Genomic DNA, 20,243 nt, shown 5'->3' on the forward strand with positions numbered 1-20,243 from the left:
CCAGCTGACGCAATTCATGGAGATCCTGCATTAAGCTAAGCCTTGTTGATAGCAAGAAACACGTCCAAAACCCGACCTCATTGAAACGTTACTTATTTGGCACTCATTTCCTGCCCTTCTCCTTTCGCTCATTTCCTGCCCTTCTCCTTTTTACGGGTTTATCTGTCGAGAATTCCTACAACGGCCTCACTCGTTTCACTTTCCTGCTTACCGCTTCCCAGTTTAAAGTTTAAACCAAGCTTCTTATGTCAGTGCCTTGCAACTCGCTGCATATCCATCCAATCATCATTCCATAACATTCCGTCCCATCCCGTCCTATCCCACTCAGTCCTACTCCTGTCCCGCCCCGTCCCATCCCACCGGCGCCCTCTCATCTCAGCCATCCCTCGACCCATTTCACTTCGGCCGCGGGGCGAAGCTGTTTGTGTTCTCTAGCGGCTCAAACCACTCTGGGGGCTGTTTTTGTGTCACACCGGGCGGCTCTCGGATCGGCCAGGGACCGGAGCCGCCGCACAGTGTGGCCAAACACCAGTTTAGCGCGAATTAAATCCCAGCGCTGCTCGGATCCGTTGAAAATTGTTTCCTGGTTTAAAAGTTGACACTTAAACCTATGTGAGACCTTTTACGATGCATTATAAATGCTTGCTGACATATAATGGCATAGTTCCGCCTCTAAAAGTAAGGAGAACTAGCTTACGACGGGTGATGTGCTTACCAGGCCAGGGCTGTGAAGTCGATGGAGTTACTCCGACTCCGACTACGGCTTTCAAAAGTCAATTTCAACTCTGACTCCGGGCAAAACTGTCGACTTATACGATCGACTCGGACTCTGACTCCGCAGCCATGGCAAGTCCACGCAGTCGATGGATTTTCGGTGACTCAGACTACGAGTCTTGGTCCGGATTCCAAAATCGATTCCGATTCCGACTCTGACTGCAGGGTCAGAACTGTTGACTCCGAACGACTCCGACTCTGATTACGAAATCCTGGAATTTAACCGCAAATAAGAGGCATAAAATTGTGGGTCCCAGCAATGATGGGCATGTTAGGAGGAGGAATCGTTTACGAAATTCCCATCATTTCTCTGGTAAATTCTTATGATTGTCCAAAGTTTGCTTGAAAAAAAATCAACATCTAATTATGTTTCTGTGTGAATGTTCCTGGTGAAGCACATGAATCGGTAGATGGTTGCTGAAATACACGCACCGATAGGACTGAACCTCAGCAATAAGAGTAAAAACAAAGACTTACACCATAAGCACCTTCATGTCATTAACCCTCGCCCGTATTGTTTTGCTAGCCGCGAACGTAGGTCGGGCCAGGTCAGGTCAGGCCAACCAGTCCTGCCGGGTATTCATAAAATAGGTGTCAACCGCCAGTGACAGCTTCGTTGCATGTTACGAATGCACCAAAACTTCTTCCTAAATGTTCAAATGTTTACTTAATCCGAAATCAGCTCCAAAAACTAGTCTGATAACATGTAAAACTAAAAAAGGTGAACCAAGGTCATCAAAGGTCATTGAACTGACCTGACCTTCAAGTGATCTTGACACCGACCATAATGCATGGGACCAACATCATAATATCACATGTTTAGACGCTTGAAACCACGAAAAGACTGCAAACGCGCGGCTAATGCAAGCAAACATACGCCCAATCGCGCTTCCGGCCAAACATGGTCTCGAGAAATAGGTCACAGGTCAAAGGTCATTGGGTTCAGGGTCGTGAAATTTAATGGGTAGGTGTAAAATTGATAAACTCGAGGGTACTGAAAGTTTCGTCGCGATCGGCCGCTTTTTACATGAGCTTTTTGCGAAAAACCGAGAGGGGTCCTTTCGACCCCCACCCTCACCCCCTACATGGGCGAGGGTTGAAAAATTGTCAAGATTTATTCATTGGCGACCGTATTCTGCACTATAACAAGTCAGAAATACAGCGGTTGAGCCATCCGCGTAACGTTACGGAGCCGCCGCCGCGCCCACCCTGTAGCCGGACCTCCCCGGGCGGGCCAACCCGATACGTTCAAAGCTGAGCCAAAGGCCGGGGGGCAGGTTGGGGCAGGGTTTCTTGAATGGATCATGTCCAGAAAAGTGTGGCGAATCTTCTCATAGTAGATTTGGCGTGGAGTTTTTTGGCCATTTTCTTATATCTCTACGTTTTTAAGATGGACAGTGTTTTCAGGGGATGTTTGAAAAGGTCATTTTCAAATGAGCATAACTCATCGGTTAGTCCAAGGATACCTATAGAATTCGGGTATACTATCAAATATAGGCGCAGTAGTCATATGCCACTCCAATTATTTCCAAACCTTTCCGACAATTACGCCAAAATGTGTTGTAAACATGACGCGGGTTTTCGACGATTTCAGCACAGCCGGGACCGGCATTGCGTATGTCCACTTTAGCTAGCTTTTTGGACACCGAAAGGATGACATTGAACCAAAGTATTGTGATATTGACATACTTTGGACAATTTCCTATCGACTGACAGTTATAAAAAGTCAAAATTCCAAAATTCGTTTTTTGATTAAATTCGCGCTAATCTGGCGTTTGGCCACACTGTGCGCCGCTGCCGCTGTTCCTAAGGTCTATGGTGATGGTGGTGATACTGAAAACGCTGGTGATCTTGATGACGCCAGCCTGCAGATGTGGCCGGGTCCGCACTTAGCCCGCTCAGTCTCTGCCGGTCCCGTCAGAACAATCCATCGCCGGAGATGAGCGGTCAAGGGTGTGAATCCAGCCGCCTGTCCAGCAGGATCGTGGGCACCAGCGGCAGATTATGGGGTAAACCAGCAGCTCTGCCGGCCTAGTGTGGAGTAAACCGACAGCTCTGCCAGCCAGGCGCGACACATGCCAGTCTTATTCCGTAAGCTTTCTTGTTCTGCGACATTTTTACCAGAAGCGTTTTACATAAAAAGGAAGTGTCCGCAGACTTAAGATCTTAAATCTGGGATCCTGTTTCATGCCGCCTGTCTTTTTGCTGCCTCTGTGTGGCTTATCTCCCGGTGAGGAACTTTCTCTGATCAAAGGCATCGTGGTCATTTTTTTCTGGATTGGTCACGTATTTGAGTGACATTTGCGGCCGACTCACGTCTCTGCTTGATTCAGTGGATCCCGCGTCTGTGGACGCGACTCGGGGCGGTCGACCAGGCAACAGAAATGGGACGCCCACCCTCGCTCATACCTATCCTGTCAACAACGGGGCATTGTCTGTGAGGCGATCGGTCACACGAACCACCGACGGTCCCTCCGACCCGGACTGCCGCCCCACCCCGCCCCCGCCCGCGATACCAGCACGGCGACATCGACATCCGACAGGGAGACAGCCGTCTCTAACGGTGCGGTACTCGTCGTTCTCCGGCCTGTCTATGGCGGATATATTCTAACGTCCACTATCCCGCGCTGTGACCGGATTCGACCCCGACTGACCTGTGCCAGACGGTAGGTTCGGTCGGGATCCCACAAACGCGGGATCCACTGAATCTGAGCAGAGACGTGAGCCGGCCACAAATGTCTGCGTGCGGCTCGCTGCGGCCAACCTGGGCCGGGAGGCCCGCGTGTACCGCCGTCTCCATAGTGATCGGCCGAGTGAAAGTCCGCGGCGTCCGACACGACGTTAGCGGATGTGGCCACTGGCCGGCCCGTATGGCCTGTGTACGGCTCGTCCGAGCTGTTTGCATATACGATATGACATACAGATAGCGTCATATATTATGAATCGTTGCCAAGATTCGTTGTTCATGGTGCTCATACTTACGAATCTCTGAGTCCACCTGGATAGCAGACGATCTACGCCGTACCACAGACGACTGGGACGACTCCAGGGCTCTATTCTCGGCCGTGGAATAGTTTATTGTCATTTGTCCAATGGAATGCGGCTGGTTTTCACACGGTTCTGTGGAAGTTGCAGTGTCACGCCACGCGCTTCTGCGCAATGACCCTTTGTATTTGCTCGGCGAGCGTAACACAGTGGCCCGGACCAGTCAACCTTAACCTAATTTAAATCTGCCCGCATAGTGGAACGTTCTGGTGTGATAACTGATGCATATATGAAGTGTTTGATTTTGTTTTGTAACGTATTAGGTGCTGAACCAGGCGGGTTAAGCACTGAGTTACATTATGTGATATGCATTTACAAGCTTCATGATATATATGACCAATTACTCAATGATGAATGGTGCATTGTTGCATTCCAACTAAGCCTTTAAAAAGTGACTGCTGACTGTCATTAACGTTTTACCGTGAACGTTGTTTTACCAAATAATGGTAGATCGTCGATTTTTAAAGCGTTTGTGCTGCGATATGAAATGAGATTTGAGAGTAGCATTGACTTTGACGGGTGTCCAAATACCCGTTGCAGGTAATCTGAAACAAAACCCCGACTACGTTCCTATAATTCCATTTGATATATCACCACACTAATTGGCCTCTGTGCTTTATTAGCCGGCTTTGCGTACTTTTCATAAACCGACCACTGCGTTATCTGGATATAGAAGGCCGACCGTGGCCCGAAACGGAGCTGACAGCTTGCTGGCGGGGCTTGAGACTGATGCTATTGTTAGTTAACCTGATCTGACGGATCTTTGTCAGAACCCGACCCGACCCGACTCGGAAACTTATTTTCACCGACAAAATCAGCACGAGTCGAGCAAGAACCGACCTGACCTGACATAACATGAGTCAATCTGCCCCTCATTCCACCTGACCGGACCAATATTCTGACCAGTGTCGTCTATCGTTTCAGCCGGCAGCCGGGCAGAGTTCTTGTGACCCGTGTAACACCGCTGACACGCCGCACCCCTCCGCGAAGCAGTCTTCGGTCGGGAGGACCACGCACCAGGTAAGTTCGGCGCCGTATGCCCCAATAAGCCCTCCACTAGCGCAGTGTCACATACATGCTGCCCACCCGGTGGGTACGGTCGGGGTGGACCGGCAAACATCTCTGCAATCCTGTGATGCGGTCGAGTTGCTGGGTTCTGCTGCGCCGATGCGACGAGGCGTACCATCGTGTTACTGTTATAGCGATCATCGCGGCTTGGTTGGCCGGTCGGTGGGAGCCATACTAGGTATTCATCGGAGCCGCAGCCAACAGCTCCCTCCCGATTCCCGACCGACGGGGCGGCGTCGGACCGTGCGGGGCGCCGGGGCCGGGTCATCGGGGCCGACGGACGCTCCGAGGAAGGGGGCGGGGTCACGGGGCGGGAGATGGAACTATGTGGGGGGGGGGGGGAGAATCGAGCACTCACCGCGATGGACGGTTTTGCTGCAGAGGTGCAGCCCAGACACATGGGAACGCAGCTGATGACATCGATAGGATATCTCTGACGACGTCTATCCACCCTCAGCGGGTTGGCTCATCTGAGCGGCGTTATCTGGGTCAGCTGGCTGAATGGTCCGTCGGGCGTATTTTGAATTCACCATAGGGCTCAGCCACTCCTAGCGGAAAATTCTGGGGAATTCTCCCCCTGGCGACAAATGTGGGGAAATGAGCATAAATGTGTAAGTCCCTAGAAACTAATTCTTCCCAAGAAGTCCCCCACTACATTAGTGATGCAAGTTTGACTGGGGTATATTAGAGATGCAAATTACATGAAAAGATGTTATATTTTATGTTAAGATTGAGAAACCGTGCTTATAGTGGAAGGTATGTTAATGATGCAAACATATTAGCGAACTGGGAGTGGTCACTGGTCACCTGCTAATTTTGCGTCATTCCGCTAACGCTAGTTGAGCCAGTTATTGCTTGAAGCGTCATAACTTCGGTATAACTATACATCATTATTTGTTGGCTATTAACTGAGATCTGATTTCTTTATCTTTTAAAGAAGACTTAATATAAGAGAGATGGTAGCATCGTCTTGGTGTCATATCTGATCAAAGCGGCCATCCTCCAATGTCCCAACTTACCCCGCGGCGGGGGGTCAGTTGGGCCAAGGCCTAAGGCAAGTTGGTACACTAGGAAAAACAGTTTATCTAAACACATTTTTATTCATGTTTCACATGAACAATCATCGCTAATCCATGCGGGCATTAACGACAAAACACAAACGTTTGCAGTACTCCTGCGGCAAACAAAAAGGCACACACAACGACACTAGAAGAGAATATTTTCACAGCAAGAAAATCACTTTTGGTACCTGAAACACATTTGTAGCGATTATTAACAGCACTTACCTCAGCACGCGCCGACACCACGTTGACAAACAGACGGCGTTACTGTTCATGTACAAAATAAGTTTGAACGCCAACTGTCGAGAAGTATTGGAAATATCCCTTCCGTCCCAACTTACCCCCCCCCCCCCTGGCACCAACTTGCCCCGGTCACCCCCACTTCACCTCTATCACTCAGCGCCCCAGGGGGCGGTTCTGGTCAACACAGGTGGCCAGGCTGTGGGGCGCCGCCGACCGCCTGGCGGAGGCTGCCACGTAGCCGTGCTCCCCGGTGCGCGCGGAGCGGCACGGCCGTCCAGCGGGCCAGCGAGCGCGCCCCCGCACGTTGGTGCTGGTGCGACGGGCAGTGCTGGTCGGCTGGACCGGAATCTGGGTGGCGTTCCGCCGGCAGCCCTGCGCGCCTCCAAACTGGTGCAGAGCGGACTGGCGGCCAGCAGTGGGCAGCTGGCCCCACCTCTGCTGAAAGGCAGCGGCAGCCCTCTCCCAGGTGTCGTCCTGGACGACTGCCTCGCACATGAAGGCTGCCCACTCCTGGATGAACGCCACGGTTTGGCGTGTCCGGTCATCTGAGCGTCGCTGCTCAGCTCCACTGACAGCCGCCGCCGCAGCGGCGGGGTCCTCGAAGTCCATTGCGTCGTCGTCGTACTCCTCGGGACTCGGCGACGGCTGGGGCTGCGCGACTCCGGGGGCGCTGGCGGGCGTGGGGACAGGAGGTGACGAGGTGGACGGCTCGGCGACCAGAGGGTCGAACCAGTTGCCTGGCAGCTGCTGGCTGGTCCCCATGGCGATGTCCATCAAGGCCCTCCGCGTCTCCTTTGTCGCCGTCGCCTCCGGCACAGCGCCAGTCTGCTGCCGCACGGCTCGGAGGTGTTTGCAGCCGCCAGTCCGCCGGTTCATCCTGCAGGTGCAGGCGCCGACGTTCAGGTCCACCAGGTAGGTGATGCCGACCGACGTCAGCGACTTCACCTGATAGGTGAACTCCGTCACCTGTGGGAGGGGCAACACATAAAATCCTGTAAAATTCGTATGTACAGTCTGTCTTAAAAGTACCGCGCAAAGTGACGGTGGATCCATCAAGCCTTACTGAAGAAAGGCCTGCTTTACTTTGAAAGTCACCGAACCAATTGACCTGGGGAATGGACGAGAATATCAATTGCTTTGATGACTCAAATTGAGCAGGCCCTTCCTCGGTCAGGCTTGATGGATCCACCGTTGCTTTTTCGCGGACTTTTAAGACAGACTGTACAACATAAACTGACGGACGGTTACTTGTACGAAAATCCGAACCTGTTCATTCGCCCCAGTACTGTCAGCTTGGCCTTTTAAAACAGACCCCCAAAGGGAAAAAAGAAGAAACAAGAAAAAACGCGAAACGAGTCACGAGATGTGGCACACAGCGCCAACACCACGCGGCCCTACAGTGGCACAGCGGTACAGTGACAGACTCTTGTGTGTGAATGCACAGCAATGTGGTTTATTGGTGCTTAGGGGTGCGCCGATTGCATTGGTCACTTTGCACAGCCATGTGGCAGTACGGGTGGGACCAGCATTGGAAAACGAGCTGTCTTATGTGACCTCAATCAGTTCTCGTGTCATGCAAAATACCTGCGTCACAGTGCCCGTTTCTTGGCTGGTGCCGCCGCGGACCGGTGCCGCCCGCTGCCGGCCGTTGGCCACGTCGCACGCCCTCCTGGCGTAGTGCTTGCTGAGCTGGACCGTGACGAAATCAAACAGCTGCAGCAGGTTGAACGCCCGAGTCCTGGAAAAACAGCGCGTGTCAAGCGAATATTTCAACAATTTCTTTGCAGCTATAATTAACGGTAGACTGCCATCGTATGGACACAATAAGGCTTTCAGAAGAGCAGCCAAAAGCACAACTAACAATTTCACAACCTACCCGAAATGCGAAAGTTTGTTTTTCTTCCACATGTAGGGTTAACAGAAATGTAAAACCGTGATATTCACAAGTTAATCCGTGTTAATCCATGAAAGTCACAAGTTAGTAATTAACGTCTTTGACGAAGGGATGTATGGTCCAATTCCGTTTCGGGGGCTTCAGGCTCTGAACTTTGGCAGACACTGGGGAGAATTGCACAGTCCTAGGGATTTTGATGGTGTTTTCGAGAACATTTTACCGGCTAACTCTCAGCCCTCCGACCTATATTGAAAGGAAAACTACTCCCCTGCTTTGGCTTTTTTTCCAATTATTTGTCTTTATTAATTGGAATTTGTCTGTAACTGCAACTTTGACATTTCTTCAACATTTGCCACTTTTGGGCAACCTTACAACTTGAAATATTTTAAAATAGTAATGAATCTATCGCAATACCTCCGGTCACCGAAACAGTTTTACAATCAACTTTAGTTAAAAGACAGGTTTGTCTATGAACGCCAGGTTAACTGTTTTATTTATTGAACCGCAATTAGGTGAAACATATGAATAAAGACTGACCTGTAGAGGACAGAGTCTTTGAGGACTCTGAAGGCGGACTCTACGATGTTGTTCGTGTTGTGTCCCCGGGTGGGGACATCCGTGCGGAGACACAGCGCCCACTCTTGACGGCGGGCAGCGAAACCCTGCAGGTACTGGTCCAGCAGTGGGTAGCGCTCGCCCCACTCGGTAGCCACCAGCTCCATCGTCGTCGCTATCTCCGCCTCATTGTTGGCGTACACGAGCTGTTTGGCTAGTGCCATGATAGCCTGCCTGTGCTGGAAGAAAATGCACAATTTAACTGGTATCCGAGTGTGGGAGGCGGGAGGGGTGAAGGGTGAAGGGTGAAGGTAAATGTAAATATAGGGGGTGTTTGAGATGAAATTAATCAAACTCATTTACGTTCTTTTACAGCTTTTAGACCAGTATCACTGCATGTCTATTCCTGACTGCCAGCCTATGCCTGTCTAGTCTATGCCTGACTGCCTGCCTATGCCTGCCTCTGCCCAGCTGTCTGCCTGCCTCTCTCTCTCTCTCTCTCTCTCTCTCTCTCTCTCTCTCTCTCTCTCTCTCTCTCTCTCTCTCTCTCTCTCTCTCTCTCTCTCTTTCTCTCTCTTTCTCTCTCTTTCTCTCTCTCTCTCTCTCTCTCTCTCTCTCTCTCTCTCTCTCTCTCTCTCTCTCTCTCTCTCTCTCTCTCCCTCCCTCTCTCTATGTCTCTGTCTCTTTCTCTGCCTCCCTCTCTCTCCCTCTCTCTCTCTCTCTCTCTCTCTCTCTGTGTTTCTCAAAAAGGGGTAATTAGACAAAAATGAACGGAAATTCATTCCCAGTAGAAACTACTCACTTGCTTGTCGATGCCATGTTTGCCGTTGTGAAGCCATCGCCAGACGGCCTGCAGCACGTGAAACGTGCACAGCAGGAGCCGCGCCTCAGGCCACACCGCCGACAGCGCGTTCCGCTCGGCCTGACAGTCGTCCGTCATGAAGCACAGAGGGCCGCGCCTTCCACGCCCGCCAAAGGCGCCTGTCAAAGAAGCATTCTCGGTCAAACACGATATTGGATTTTATACACCAATGCACAACTGACTGGACAATTCAGAGTTTAGCCGCCAGATATGGGAATTCATGGCAAATGTAGGTATATCGTACCGTCTGGTAAAATCCCGACGAGCAGCCGGAAGGCTTTGTCCACCACGGCCTCGGTCTCCGAGGTGGAGACGATGACACCGAGAGGCAGACCACCGGCCGGGCTCCAGCACATCAGCAGGAAGACGCGCTGGCCGTGCCGGTCCATCCCTCCTGAGGCGTCGACGAAGACCACCTCTCCCGCGTCGGGGAGCGTGTGGACGCGCTCCATCAGCGGCGTCACCGCCGCGATCACCGTCTCGCCGTCCTCGACTGAGACCGCCGTGCGGACGTCCTTCATGTGGCGGATGAGGTCCATGGTCTCCTCCTGGGTCGAGGCTGGGTAACGCTCCCGACAGTGCTTGTAGTACAGGCTGAAAACACATTGCATTGTCAATTGACTTCCAGCTGCAAGTGGTGGTCAGTTTCATTTTGTGATAAAATACCGATTGCATAACAGTGTACTTATGGTTAAGCTTCAGCTGTCCCACTTGTTCCTGATTCGTCCTAATCAAAATATAGCTTACCCCTCAGCGCATTGAATTACACAAATCCAAGGTGAAAATAATGTTAACCTGCGCTGGGCCGGAAGGGGGGCGTCTAGACGCCATTCCCCTTCAGGTTTTTCACGAAAAGCAGGAAAACGGAAATGACCCTGACACATAGGCGTACGTAATATGATTATCGATAGCTTTTACTAAACCAGAGTGCATTTATCGCAGCGTAAAATGTTGCGAGTTTTTAGCACAACACAATTCATAGATAACAGTAGAACTGGATGTGACACGAAAACAGGCAGATTGCAATAGGGGACCCAAAAATTGTCAATGGCCAGATCAGTCTCGGATCGCAACCACATATCCCAGACATGCGGCCTTCTTTTCTGAGTAGCCCTATCATCTCTGCTCCGTGTAACGATCAATTGCATCTCATATATGAGAATCATGTGTAACTTTATAGGGAAAGTCTTATTATTTCAGATACTGTCCCTACAGACTTGCTAACTTGTGGCAGTGTGGCTTTGCATCAAGCTGTTAAAAACTTACTAGTAGACGGCCATCCGATCTGGGACAATGGCTCGGTCTGCGGCCACCGACGGGTAGGCGCTCCCATGCTCCTCCTGAAGCTGTAGTTTCAGGGTCTCCAGCGCCGTGGAGGGCGAGTGGTGGTGCTGGAACAGCTCCATCAGCCGGGCCTTCGTCAGCTCAGAGACGCGTCGATGTCTCAGAGCGGCAGCGTTGTCCACGGCGTGGTTGTGGGGCTTCTTGTTACATGTCACCCGTAGCTCGTAAGCCGCGCATGGGTCTGTAGACCTATTCCTGGAAAGGGAGGATTCGTCAACAAATATAAAAAAACACGAGACGATGGTGTTATTCAGAAGAAATTCCGCTCCTTCCACGCACTTTTATAGGGTACCAGCAAGAAACCTTTTGAGGCAAGGAACGAGCGAGGTGAAATGTTTCGGATTATCACCGTTTTTAGTTTTCTGAGCCAAGATTGGCACAACTAAGAAAGATAGCGACTTGAAATCTTTTCGGCAGCGAACTCCTTCATCAAATATGTAGTTTTTTTTTCAATTGCGGTTGATCGTTTGATCAACTAAGGCGTTTGTAAAAAGCAGGGCTGCGGAGTCGGAGTCGGAGTCGGTCGGAGTCAACAGTTTTGGTCGGAGTCGGAGTCGATCTTTTTTCTTGGCCAGAGTCGATAAGATTTTACCGACTCCGGCCATGTAGTCCGAAAATCGCCTTTCATCAAGTGAAATTGTTGTCTGGTGAAAGCAAAATGGCAATTATCCCGATGATCCAAAGTGGTCAGACAACAAAATCGACCTACGATTTTGATCAGCCTTTTCTTTTCTCCCGAAGTTCACGTCTCTGCACTGGTTCGGTGAACCAAAGGACCAAATAAATGCTTTCCAGAACTAATAGGTCGGAGTCGGAGTCAGAGTCGATTTTGTGAGGCCGGAGTCGGAGTCGGAGTTGGCTAAAGTTGGGTCGACTCCGCAGCCCTGGTAAAAGGTGCCAATGACAAAAGACGGTGAGAAACTTGCCGTTTTGGAATGTTGGCGACAGTCACTTTCAGGCGCAGGGGGCACCCGGTGTCCTTGGCGGATTGGTTTTTCCTCGGACGACTCGGCTTTTCTGGGACGTCGTGGTGACAACGAAGCCTGGCCTGAAAAAAAAAAAATTGACAACATTAACAAAAGTGATGAAATCAATTGCCACTCATTAGTCCGTCATTTAAATGAGGATGAAAGTTTCTCGATTTAAAAACGTTACCTTTTTAACTGACCCTGATCATGGTGTTTCATTAACCCGCACCTTCCTGCGATATAAAAGAGTAAAAGTTACTGGGTGCAGTGGCGCACCCAGGGAGGAGTCAGGGGGACAAAGGGGTCAGCTGACCCTCCCGAAATCTAGCGGGCCCGCTGGTAGGTGCCCGTCCAGTCCTCCGAGACACCCGGTATGACGGCTGGATGACTGGTCCTCAGTACGCGGCATCAAGCTGGGGATTCATGCAGCCAGCCCAGGCCGCCGGGCCCTCTGTCAGTAGACCCCGACAGGCTTTCATACGGCGGGTCTTTGCTGAACCCTCAGGAGGCTCTGCACCAGCAGAATTTTCCATTGGCGGGCCCAGGTCGAGTGCTCGGGCAAAAGTACCCCCCTGCCGAGCTTTACACGGCGAGCCCAAACTGGTATTTCATAAACTAAAGCTCTCACCCAGTACACCACCCTTTGGCCATTCGACATGGAGTCGTACGTCGTCAGGGTGATGTTGGCGGCCTCTTGGTACAGCTGAATCCACTGCAGGGCCGATTCCTTTGACGCCGGACATCGGTAGGCCACAGTGGTGCCCTCCATCAACTCCTGAAACGAAATAATGCAAGGTCTCACTGGGGTATTCTTGTCTGGGACCAATGCACGATCGTATTACCGTAATAGTCAGCTATAATGCAGATGACAAATACTTAGTGACAAGACGCGTTATATTCAAATACAGATCACCGCACACACCACTCATACCAATAATATTGTCATTCACAATTGATAAAACTTTGTTACCGAAGCCTGTGGGGAAAGTTGATAGTTCCATTTTAAAAATGGAAGTTTTCATTCATGAAATGATTGCAACATGGCTCAAACCAATTACATATAATATGTGTTACTGCAAATTGAAATTGCCATCATCGGCAATTGCTATTGCTTTAAGCAAATTGCTATATTTGATGCTCACCGGTTCCAGGTCAGGAATCATATCAAGCTTCTCGCACAAGATGTACTTGGCATCAGCCTTCCAGATTACTTGGAAGTGATCCTGTTGGAAGAAGGAATGTTCCATAAAGTTAGTGGCGGACTTGTACCTATTCAATATTTAATATCAATATAGTAACAATGGTTACACGACTCATAATCTTCACTTACAGCATTTCTTAAAAATTACCTATGTAAAGATTATAATTCTGCTGGTGATACCTATAGCCATGTGGGTAAATGTCAAGTTTAAGTCCTAAGCAGATTTCATGGATAATTTTTTCATATTCTTACATTATTTGGCCGGTACACATGGAGGTCCCCGCTTCAAAATTAGTTAATTTTGAATTTAGTGTTTCCGACCATTATTTGACATCCTGAATCCAAAAATGATACTTATATGTCTCGTAACTAAAAGAAAAACATAATCAAACCTGAACTAACCTTACCTTTTCACCTATAACCTACCAATCTACTACCTACAAACCTACAATGCAACCTAAAACTTACAGCCTAACGTAACCTAAAACATAATTTTTTTGCTGTTACAGATTTGTATCAACAGCGTCACAGTTATAGTTAGGACCTAAACTTGACATATACCTGTATTTCTTGCGCCCTAACCCACAACAACAGCAACAACAACTGTATTTCTTGCAAAGAACATGCACCTAAAATGGAAATACTTATTAATCACCAACCTTTTCCAGCATCTTGAAGCATATATAGGCCTCCGCAATAAACGAGCAAACATGAGACACGAAAAAGGCGCTTTGGATTAAAAGGCGCGCCAGTGGCATCGGAAGAGCTGCCAGATCGGCTGAAATCCCTAGCGCGATTTCGCTTTTTTCCAAGGTGCCTAGAATTCCTCTAGGAATGGCTGAGCCCTATGGTGAATTCAAAATACGCGTCCGTCGGCTAGTGTGACGTCACAATGACGTCACGTCTCCCAGAGCACGTGCCAACAGACGGAGCGTCTCGCTGGCGATTTGTTTACCTCGGCGGGTGTATTTGGACCATGTGACCGGACGCCGGGATGCTCGGAGCCGTCTGCCCACTGATACCCGCCTCTTGGACCAGTCCCCAGGGACAAAGGTCAGCGCGGACCGGGCGCCCCGGGTGTGCTCCGGCAGCGTGACCTGAATTAGCGTCGGGCGCCGCACGCACGCCGACGCTGGGCGCCGGGCGCCGCCGCGCGTACCCCGACTGAGCAGCGCGCTGAGTGGAACACTCTGGAGCGCCGGGTCAGCCTGGCGAGACCTCTGACCTCTGTCACCTGCCCGGATCCGCCGGACGACTGTCTGTGACCTAGATAGTGTGCTGTGGCTCCGCCGCCGACTGGCAGACCGAGTACCCAGTTCACGTCTGCGGCATAATCCCAGTCATCCGCCGACAGTCCGGTGGCCCGGTTCTGTAACAAGCTTGTCGCCATCGGAGATCTTGGGGTCCATGTCGGTGGACATTGTGGTGATGTTGTCTCATATCGATCTGCTTGTGTGGATTTCTTCTTGCAAACGACTCTCGCCCTTTCAGACCGTATGATTTGGCGTGATGTGACGTGGTGTGATGTGACACAAAGTGACGTACTTGCATATATTAGACTGACGCCACAGCATGCCAGACGGCAGTGGCTTGATGCCGCTAGCAACAGGTCTGAGTTCAGTGTACGACCCTTCGGGACGCTACCTGGCATACAGGGGACTCCCCGAAGGCCCCCCCCCCCGGTGTTGGTAACGTAACGTTCGAAATATGTGCGATGTGCACTGCACGACAGGTTTGAGCACGACTCGTGGGCGCGGTGCATTTAAAGTATGTGCCTTCGTATAATACGTCAGTGCTTGCATATTGGACAGTATTCAGGGAGTGCTGACTGCTGACGGTATATATGTAGGTGTATTCATTCAAACCGGCTTTGTTTGCCTCTCAACGTCGATCAGGTTTGCAGGTAGGGTCTGCCGTGGGACTGTCTAGCCGCCCGTCTGTTGGGTGGGTCTTTGTCCGTCCGGCTGTTGCATTGGTCGGGTCTGCATGCCTGGTCAGTGGTCAGCCGCCGGTCGGGTCTGTCTGACCGCACGGTGCAGTGGCCGGCGGCCATGACCGCTCCCCGACCCGGCGAGCAGAACCGGTCCGGTCGCGGTGGCCCGGCCCGGCGCGCCGCCGGCGATCCCGGCTCTGCAGCTCAGCCGGCCGGCCCGCCGCTGCTGCTTTGATGTGGGTGGGGCGGCGCGGACGTGCCGGCTCGACGGCAGTAGGTCAGCCGTGAGCAGCACTCTGCAGCGGAGCCGGAGCCGGCCGGGAGCCGCGCGCTGTCCCCGCTCCTCTCCGAGAACAGCCCCGAGTCGCCACTGGGTCAGTGGGCAGACCGCACACGGCAGACCGCCGCGCTGGCCCGCCGGCCGCCGCCGGGCGCTCGGCGGCGGCACCAGACCGGACATGCCAGGCCGGCGGAGACCAGGGCTGCCGCGGGGCCCCGTACCAGGCCGGCGCGCCCGACCGGCCGGTCCGCTGGCCCCGGGCGCGCCGCTGTCTGTTTTCGCCTCCTCGAACCAGGGGCGTCGCCACGGATTTTTGACTGGGGGGGACGGATTGGCTGACTAAAAACCCAAAAGTTAGTTACCGTACAATTTCAGGCCTATGCACTACTTATAACGCATACACAATACACATGTTCTCATGTTCTCGCGTGGAGGCGTTATTAGTCACACTCTTTTCTATCTGTGCATGAATTGGCGGCGCGAAGCGCCGCGAAAATTGGCAAAAACTCTTGGCAAAACAGTCCCAAAACGCATAAATTTTGCATCCCGAGTAATACGTTTGATACCAGGACAGTTAGGATCTAGTCACCAAGTCCAGCAGCCCTGCCTCTAAAAAATCGTGTGGTCCTCTGTCAACCATAGGTACAGCTTCAATTTCCAAGAAGTTGGAAACTCAGTGCAGTGTAGCTGCAGGACCGCGGGGTCGGAGTCGACTTCGGTCGTAGTCGACGGTTTTGGTCGGATACGGAGTTGGAGTCACCAAAGTCGTAACAGACTTCAACTCTGAAGTCAGAGTCAACGTCATTCCCGAGGATGGGTCGGATAAAAGCTGGAGATTCTGTTGGCTGTGGTGATTGAAGGCCGGGTCATGGTAAGACCAATGTAGGACCATACTGAGTATTACATCCTCCTGGGCTCTCTCAGACCAGGACGAGGCCCTCTCACCCTCAAGCATCAAGCGTTCAAAGGCCATGGTGAGACCTTCTGCTGTCGGATGGCCTTGAACGGGAAGAGGGCCGTTTGAGAGTGAGCTGAAGGTCTTGACTATTACGAATATCCTACATAAAATGTGTGGTCTTTGCAAGCTGTTGTCCCACTCTGAGACTTTGGGACAGATCTTCAGCCCTTGTTGAATATGGTCGCCCCTACAACTGGAGCTTTGGCTCCCTATCGAGGACCTGGGACGGACAGTCCAGAGCTGCACCTCGTAGGTAATGTTATCTTTTAACGTGCCAAGAAATGTTCAAAGAGACAAAAGCATCACATCACATGTTTTTCACTCCGATGCGGGCCGAGGGATGCCGTGATCGGAGATGGGGTGGGGACTCCGAGCGATTTTTTAAAAGCCGGAGTCAGAGTTACCAAAATCAATCTACTCCGCAGCCCTGCAAGCAAGGGTACAGTGTCAGCAATTCGCATGATTCAATTTGTATACGGGTAGGTATCCGCAATTTCATCCCAAAACGACAATACACCAATTTCGTTGATCACTTTTTTAATCATTCATGAGGATATTTTTTGCGGGGGACGTCCCCCCCGGATTCCTCGACTGGGGGGGACGCGTCCCCCCCGTCCCCCCGGTTTCGACGCCCATGCCTCGAACGCACACCGATAAGCACTATCACGCGTCCGGCGCCGGGCGCACGCATGTGCGTGGCCTCGGCGCCTTCCCTGTGTTCGCCGCCACGTCGGAGGGGCGCCGGACACGCGGGCCAGGGGGCCGGGCCGGGGCGCGACCGAGGGGCGCGTGCGACGGCGCCCTCCGTAACGCACCTGGCATTGTGCGCGCCTCCCCCGTCCGAATCGATGGAACGGGAGCCGGACATTAGGCGGCCGCCGACTGCGTCGACCCACATCCACCCGAATGGCGCACAGAGCCGCGCTGCCACGCTGTCGTGCCATGGTAGCTCCAGCCGCCTGCCCCGGCGCTGGAGGGGCTGCTCCAGAGGCCCCAGCACAGACGGGCGCGGCTGTGCCGCTGTGACGCGGCCAAGGTTGCAGCGTCCAGACGGACGATTACCGTCTGTGTCAGTAGTGTTTGTTTAGGGACGCAATGCCCTGACATGCTGTGCCTTGTTTTGAGTGCCCGCGACTGCCACGAGTTACGAGTGCTTCTGCATCTGGCTGCAGGTCGGGCCATTATTCACATTTCTGGCGGGGCCGCTGTCGGCTGCTTCCCCGAAAACGATACACGATTGATGATATTGTTCCTGGTATGTAGATGTTTTGGAAGGGTGAGCTGCAGATGGTTTAGAGCGGCGAAGTGGCCTTGGTATGGCGTTCATGATAAAACTTATTGAGATGATAAAACTTATTGAGATGCTAAGCTCAGGCCTCAGTCAAATTCAGTTCGGGCCACGGCTGGTGATCAGGCATTCAAGGATGCAGCCGCGATGTACCGCCTGTCTCTTCGAACATCTGTAGAATGCAACGAACAGGTTTCAAACAGAAGGACAATGAAATGCCAGCGAGGTTTTCTGGGGGTGGATGACGTACCAGCCCCTCAAAATCAGTCACAACTGATTTCCGCTCCGTCGCTGTTCCCAGTCCACGGCTGCCCAGGGTCTTCCTCCCACTGTCCCTGTCTCTGTGCAGGGCTCCTCCTCCCTCTTGCTCTGTCTGCCCGGGTCCCTCTTGTCTCCCTTGGTCTGGAGCTATCTCCCTCGCTCTCCGGGCGGCCGCTTCTGCCCGCTGGCCGGCTCGGCGGCCCCGCGCGGCGGCTCGTTTTTGCGGCTGCCGGACGAGTGACGGCCACCAGCGAGCTGGCAACAGGCGGTCGCTCTGTTTGGCCGCCACGCCCTCCCCTCCCCTCTCCTCTACCCCCTCCTCTCTGCTCTGTTCTGCTCCCCCTACCCCTCCCCGGTCGTGCAGCGCGGGCGCTGCTGTCAAACGTTATCTTATTGCACTGTCCAGCCGTAGGTATATCCGTTTTTTTATCTGACACCGGAAACAGTGAGCCAACCACTTTTTTCAGCAGTAGTTAATAATAGCACGTTTTGTGTGGCTTTTGATCTGCTGTAAAAATAATTAAATAAGTCAGCTAGAGATGGAACTCACGACAATCTGTTGTAGCAGCTCAGTTGCCCAGCTGCGCTGCCGCTGCCCAAAAATTGCCAGAGTCCTAAATCGCAGCTGTCTTGGAATCACACAACATTTCTGGAGCACAGGAAATGAAGCGACCCCCCAATCGTCGGCACGTTAAACGAACGAGAGTTGACGGCAAACAGACACTGCTGGCGGATGGTGACAAGATAGGGGGATTAGTGGCAGGTGATGATGTTCGAGCGGTTCTGCCAGCGGGCCACCCCCTCCCCCCTCACCTGGCTCCGGTCCCGTCAGCCCGCCTGCCAGCCGGGCCGGCGCCGCCCAGCTGACATTTGGTGCCGACCCGGTGACTCAAACAGGTCAGGTGGGCTTATTGGCGCCGGGACTGCGGGACCCGTCCCTGCCGTCACCGAGGGGAACGGACCCGTCACCGGGGAGGCGTGATATCAGAATGTCAACAGCCGTTACGCGAATTACCAGTTTTTAATTTAAAAACGAGTTTAATTGCCGTTGACCTGTGGTATGCTATTTGTGACGTGGCCCGTGGGTTTAATTTTTATTGAAAGGAAAGACTTGGCTCACTGATAACACAAAACAATGCAGCTGCGAAATATCTTTAGAAATTGTCCGCGTTAATTCATTCTCATCTGCAAATCTCTATATTTATCGTTGATTGGAAAATATTCCACTGTAAGTTTCCAGCGGCACACTCGAAGCTCAGGCCGACTGCGGGCGCCGGTCGGTCGGGAGGCTTCTCTCCGCTCGCTGCCCACGTCTCTCCGAACGCAGACGCACCCCGGCGCCCCGCCGCGCTGGCCGATCGCCTGACAGCACTGCACTCTGCAGGGCACGGGTCAGGGCCGACTGTGCGCAGTTGGCAGGCTGCCAGCCGCCCGGCCCACGCACATTGTGCGTGCGCTGCGCGTTCGACCGAGCGCTCCCGGGAGGATCGCGGGCGGGCGGCGGCCTGTCAGGACTAGGAGTTACGATCAAGCCGCGCAGTGGACGGCGGCTCATGGTTGAAGCTGCCCGTCAGAGGGGGGAGGGGTCAGCAGAGGTCACGCAACTCCGGAGTCGGGTAGGGGGAGGGCGGGGAGGGAAGAGGGTGGGAGGTTCGCACCGACGAACAGCGCACGGTCAGACCGAGCGTCATCGCTGGAGCGGGAGGGATCAAGCACCACACAGAGACGGCACTTTCGCTCCGGTCAAGCCATCAAAGTGCAGCCATAACTAAAGCCACAGCGGCCCTCAGCCGAGCGGCAGCCGGTCACGGTCATTCGTGCAACTACCGATGCGGTTGTCTGTTCTGACCGCCTATATTTGGGCTCCGATGCTACGCGACGAGCAGCCGCCCGCCGGTATAGTAGTGGCTCGCTGGCCTGCTGTGTTGACGTTTGGGCCGTGTAGCCGGGCCTGCCTCTGCACCAAACTGTTGGCCCAGGTCAGGATCTGTTGGACGCCGGCAGTGCGGCCCGTGCTGTACAAGTTGCAGCAGACCAGGCCCTGAACAAACCACTGCAGTGTTGGTCGCCGGGTGGTGATGACACGTGTTCACCAGCAGCTGATAGTACTGTGGTCACGTGACTCATAGAGTGGTGTCTGTGTCACAGCGTGACCCAGTAATGTCGGGCTGGGACGGTCACGTGGTTACTATTCAGAACGTACCCAGTACAGCCTGCATGTGCCATGTGGTCACGTGACCACGGCTGGCCGTGAGGTCCTCTGCTTTATTGTTGTATTTTCAGCTGTGAGCAGTGTGTGTGGCCCGGGTGTGTGTCCCTGAGCAGATATGTTTACAAAAGTGACTCATTTATTTTATACGCTGCTCTCTGAGGCCTGAGCCCAGCCGAATGTGGTTAGTGACCTAGGGAGATGAGCCACGATGTGAACATATCGCGGCCCAGCGGAGCCCAGCCCAGCCGAAAGTCCAGCCCAGTCTCGAACCCGCGGCCCGCTCGTCTCCTCCGTTC

General features: G+C 52.8%; 2 protein-coding genes across 6 annotated transcripts in view; one reads left to right on the forward strand and one right to left on the reverse strand.

Annotated features, from left to right (window-relative positions):
• LOC122392563 (ecdysone receptor-like) overlaps positions 1 to 20,243 on the forward strand; it is a 136,564-nt gene that overhangs the window by 35,458 nt on the left and 80,863 nt on the right. For all 5 annotated transcript variants that reach the window (XM_043387591.1, XM_043387590.1, XM_043387598.1 and 2 more), the window contains exon 2: positions 4,744 to 4,839. The gene's annotated coding sequence lies outside the window, so the exon portion shown is untranslated. The remainder of the gene's footprint in view (positions 1 to 4,743; positions 4,840 to 20,243) is intronic.
• Positions 5,972 to 13,878, reverse strand: LOC122392562. The gene is made up of 10 exons (XM_043387589.1): positions 13,675 to 13,878; positions 12,957 to 13,037; positions 12,443 to 12,589; positions 11,773 to 11,894; positions 10,769 to 11,041; positions 9,747 to 10,096; positions 9,443 to 9,621; positions 8,623 to 8,879; positions 7,776 to 7,929; positions 5,972 to 7,157 (listed from the first exon to the last, which is right to left on the reverse strand). The coding sequence occupies exons 1-10, from the start codon at positions 13,771 to 13,773 to the stop codon at positions 6,345 to 6,347; spliced, it is 2,475 nt and encodes an 824-aa protein (XP_043243524.1). The 5' UTR covers positions 13,774 to 13,878; the 3' UTR covers positions 5,972 to 6,344.

This window comes from Amphibalanus amphitrite, unplaced genomic scaffold, assembly GCF_019059575.1.
Source record: "Amphibalanus amphitrite isolate SeventyFive unplaced genomic scaffold, NRLGWU_Aamphi_draft 000491F_arrow, whole genome shotgun sequence".
NCBI classification, from domain to species: domain Eukaryota; kingdom Metazoa; phylum Arthropoda; class Thecostraca; order Balanomorpha; family Balanidae; genus Amphibalanus; species Amphibalanus amphitrite.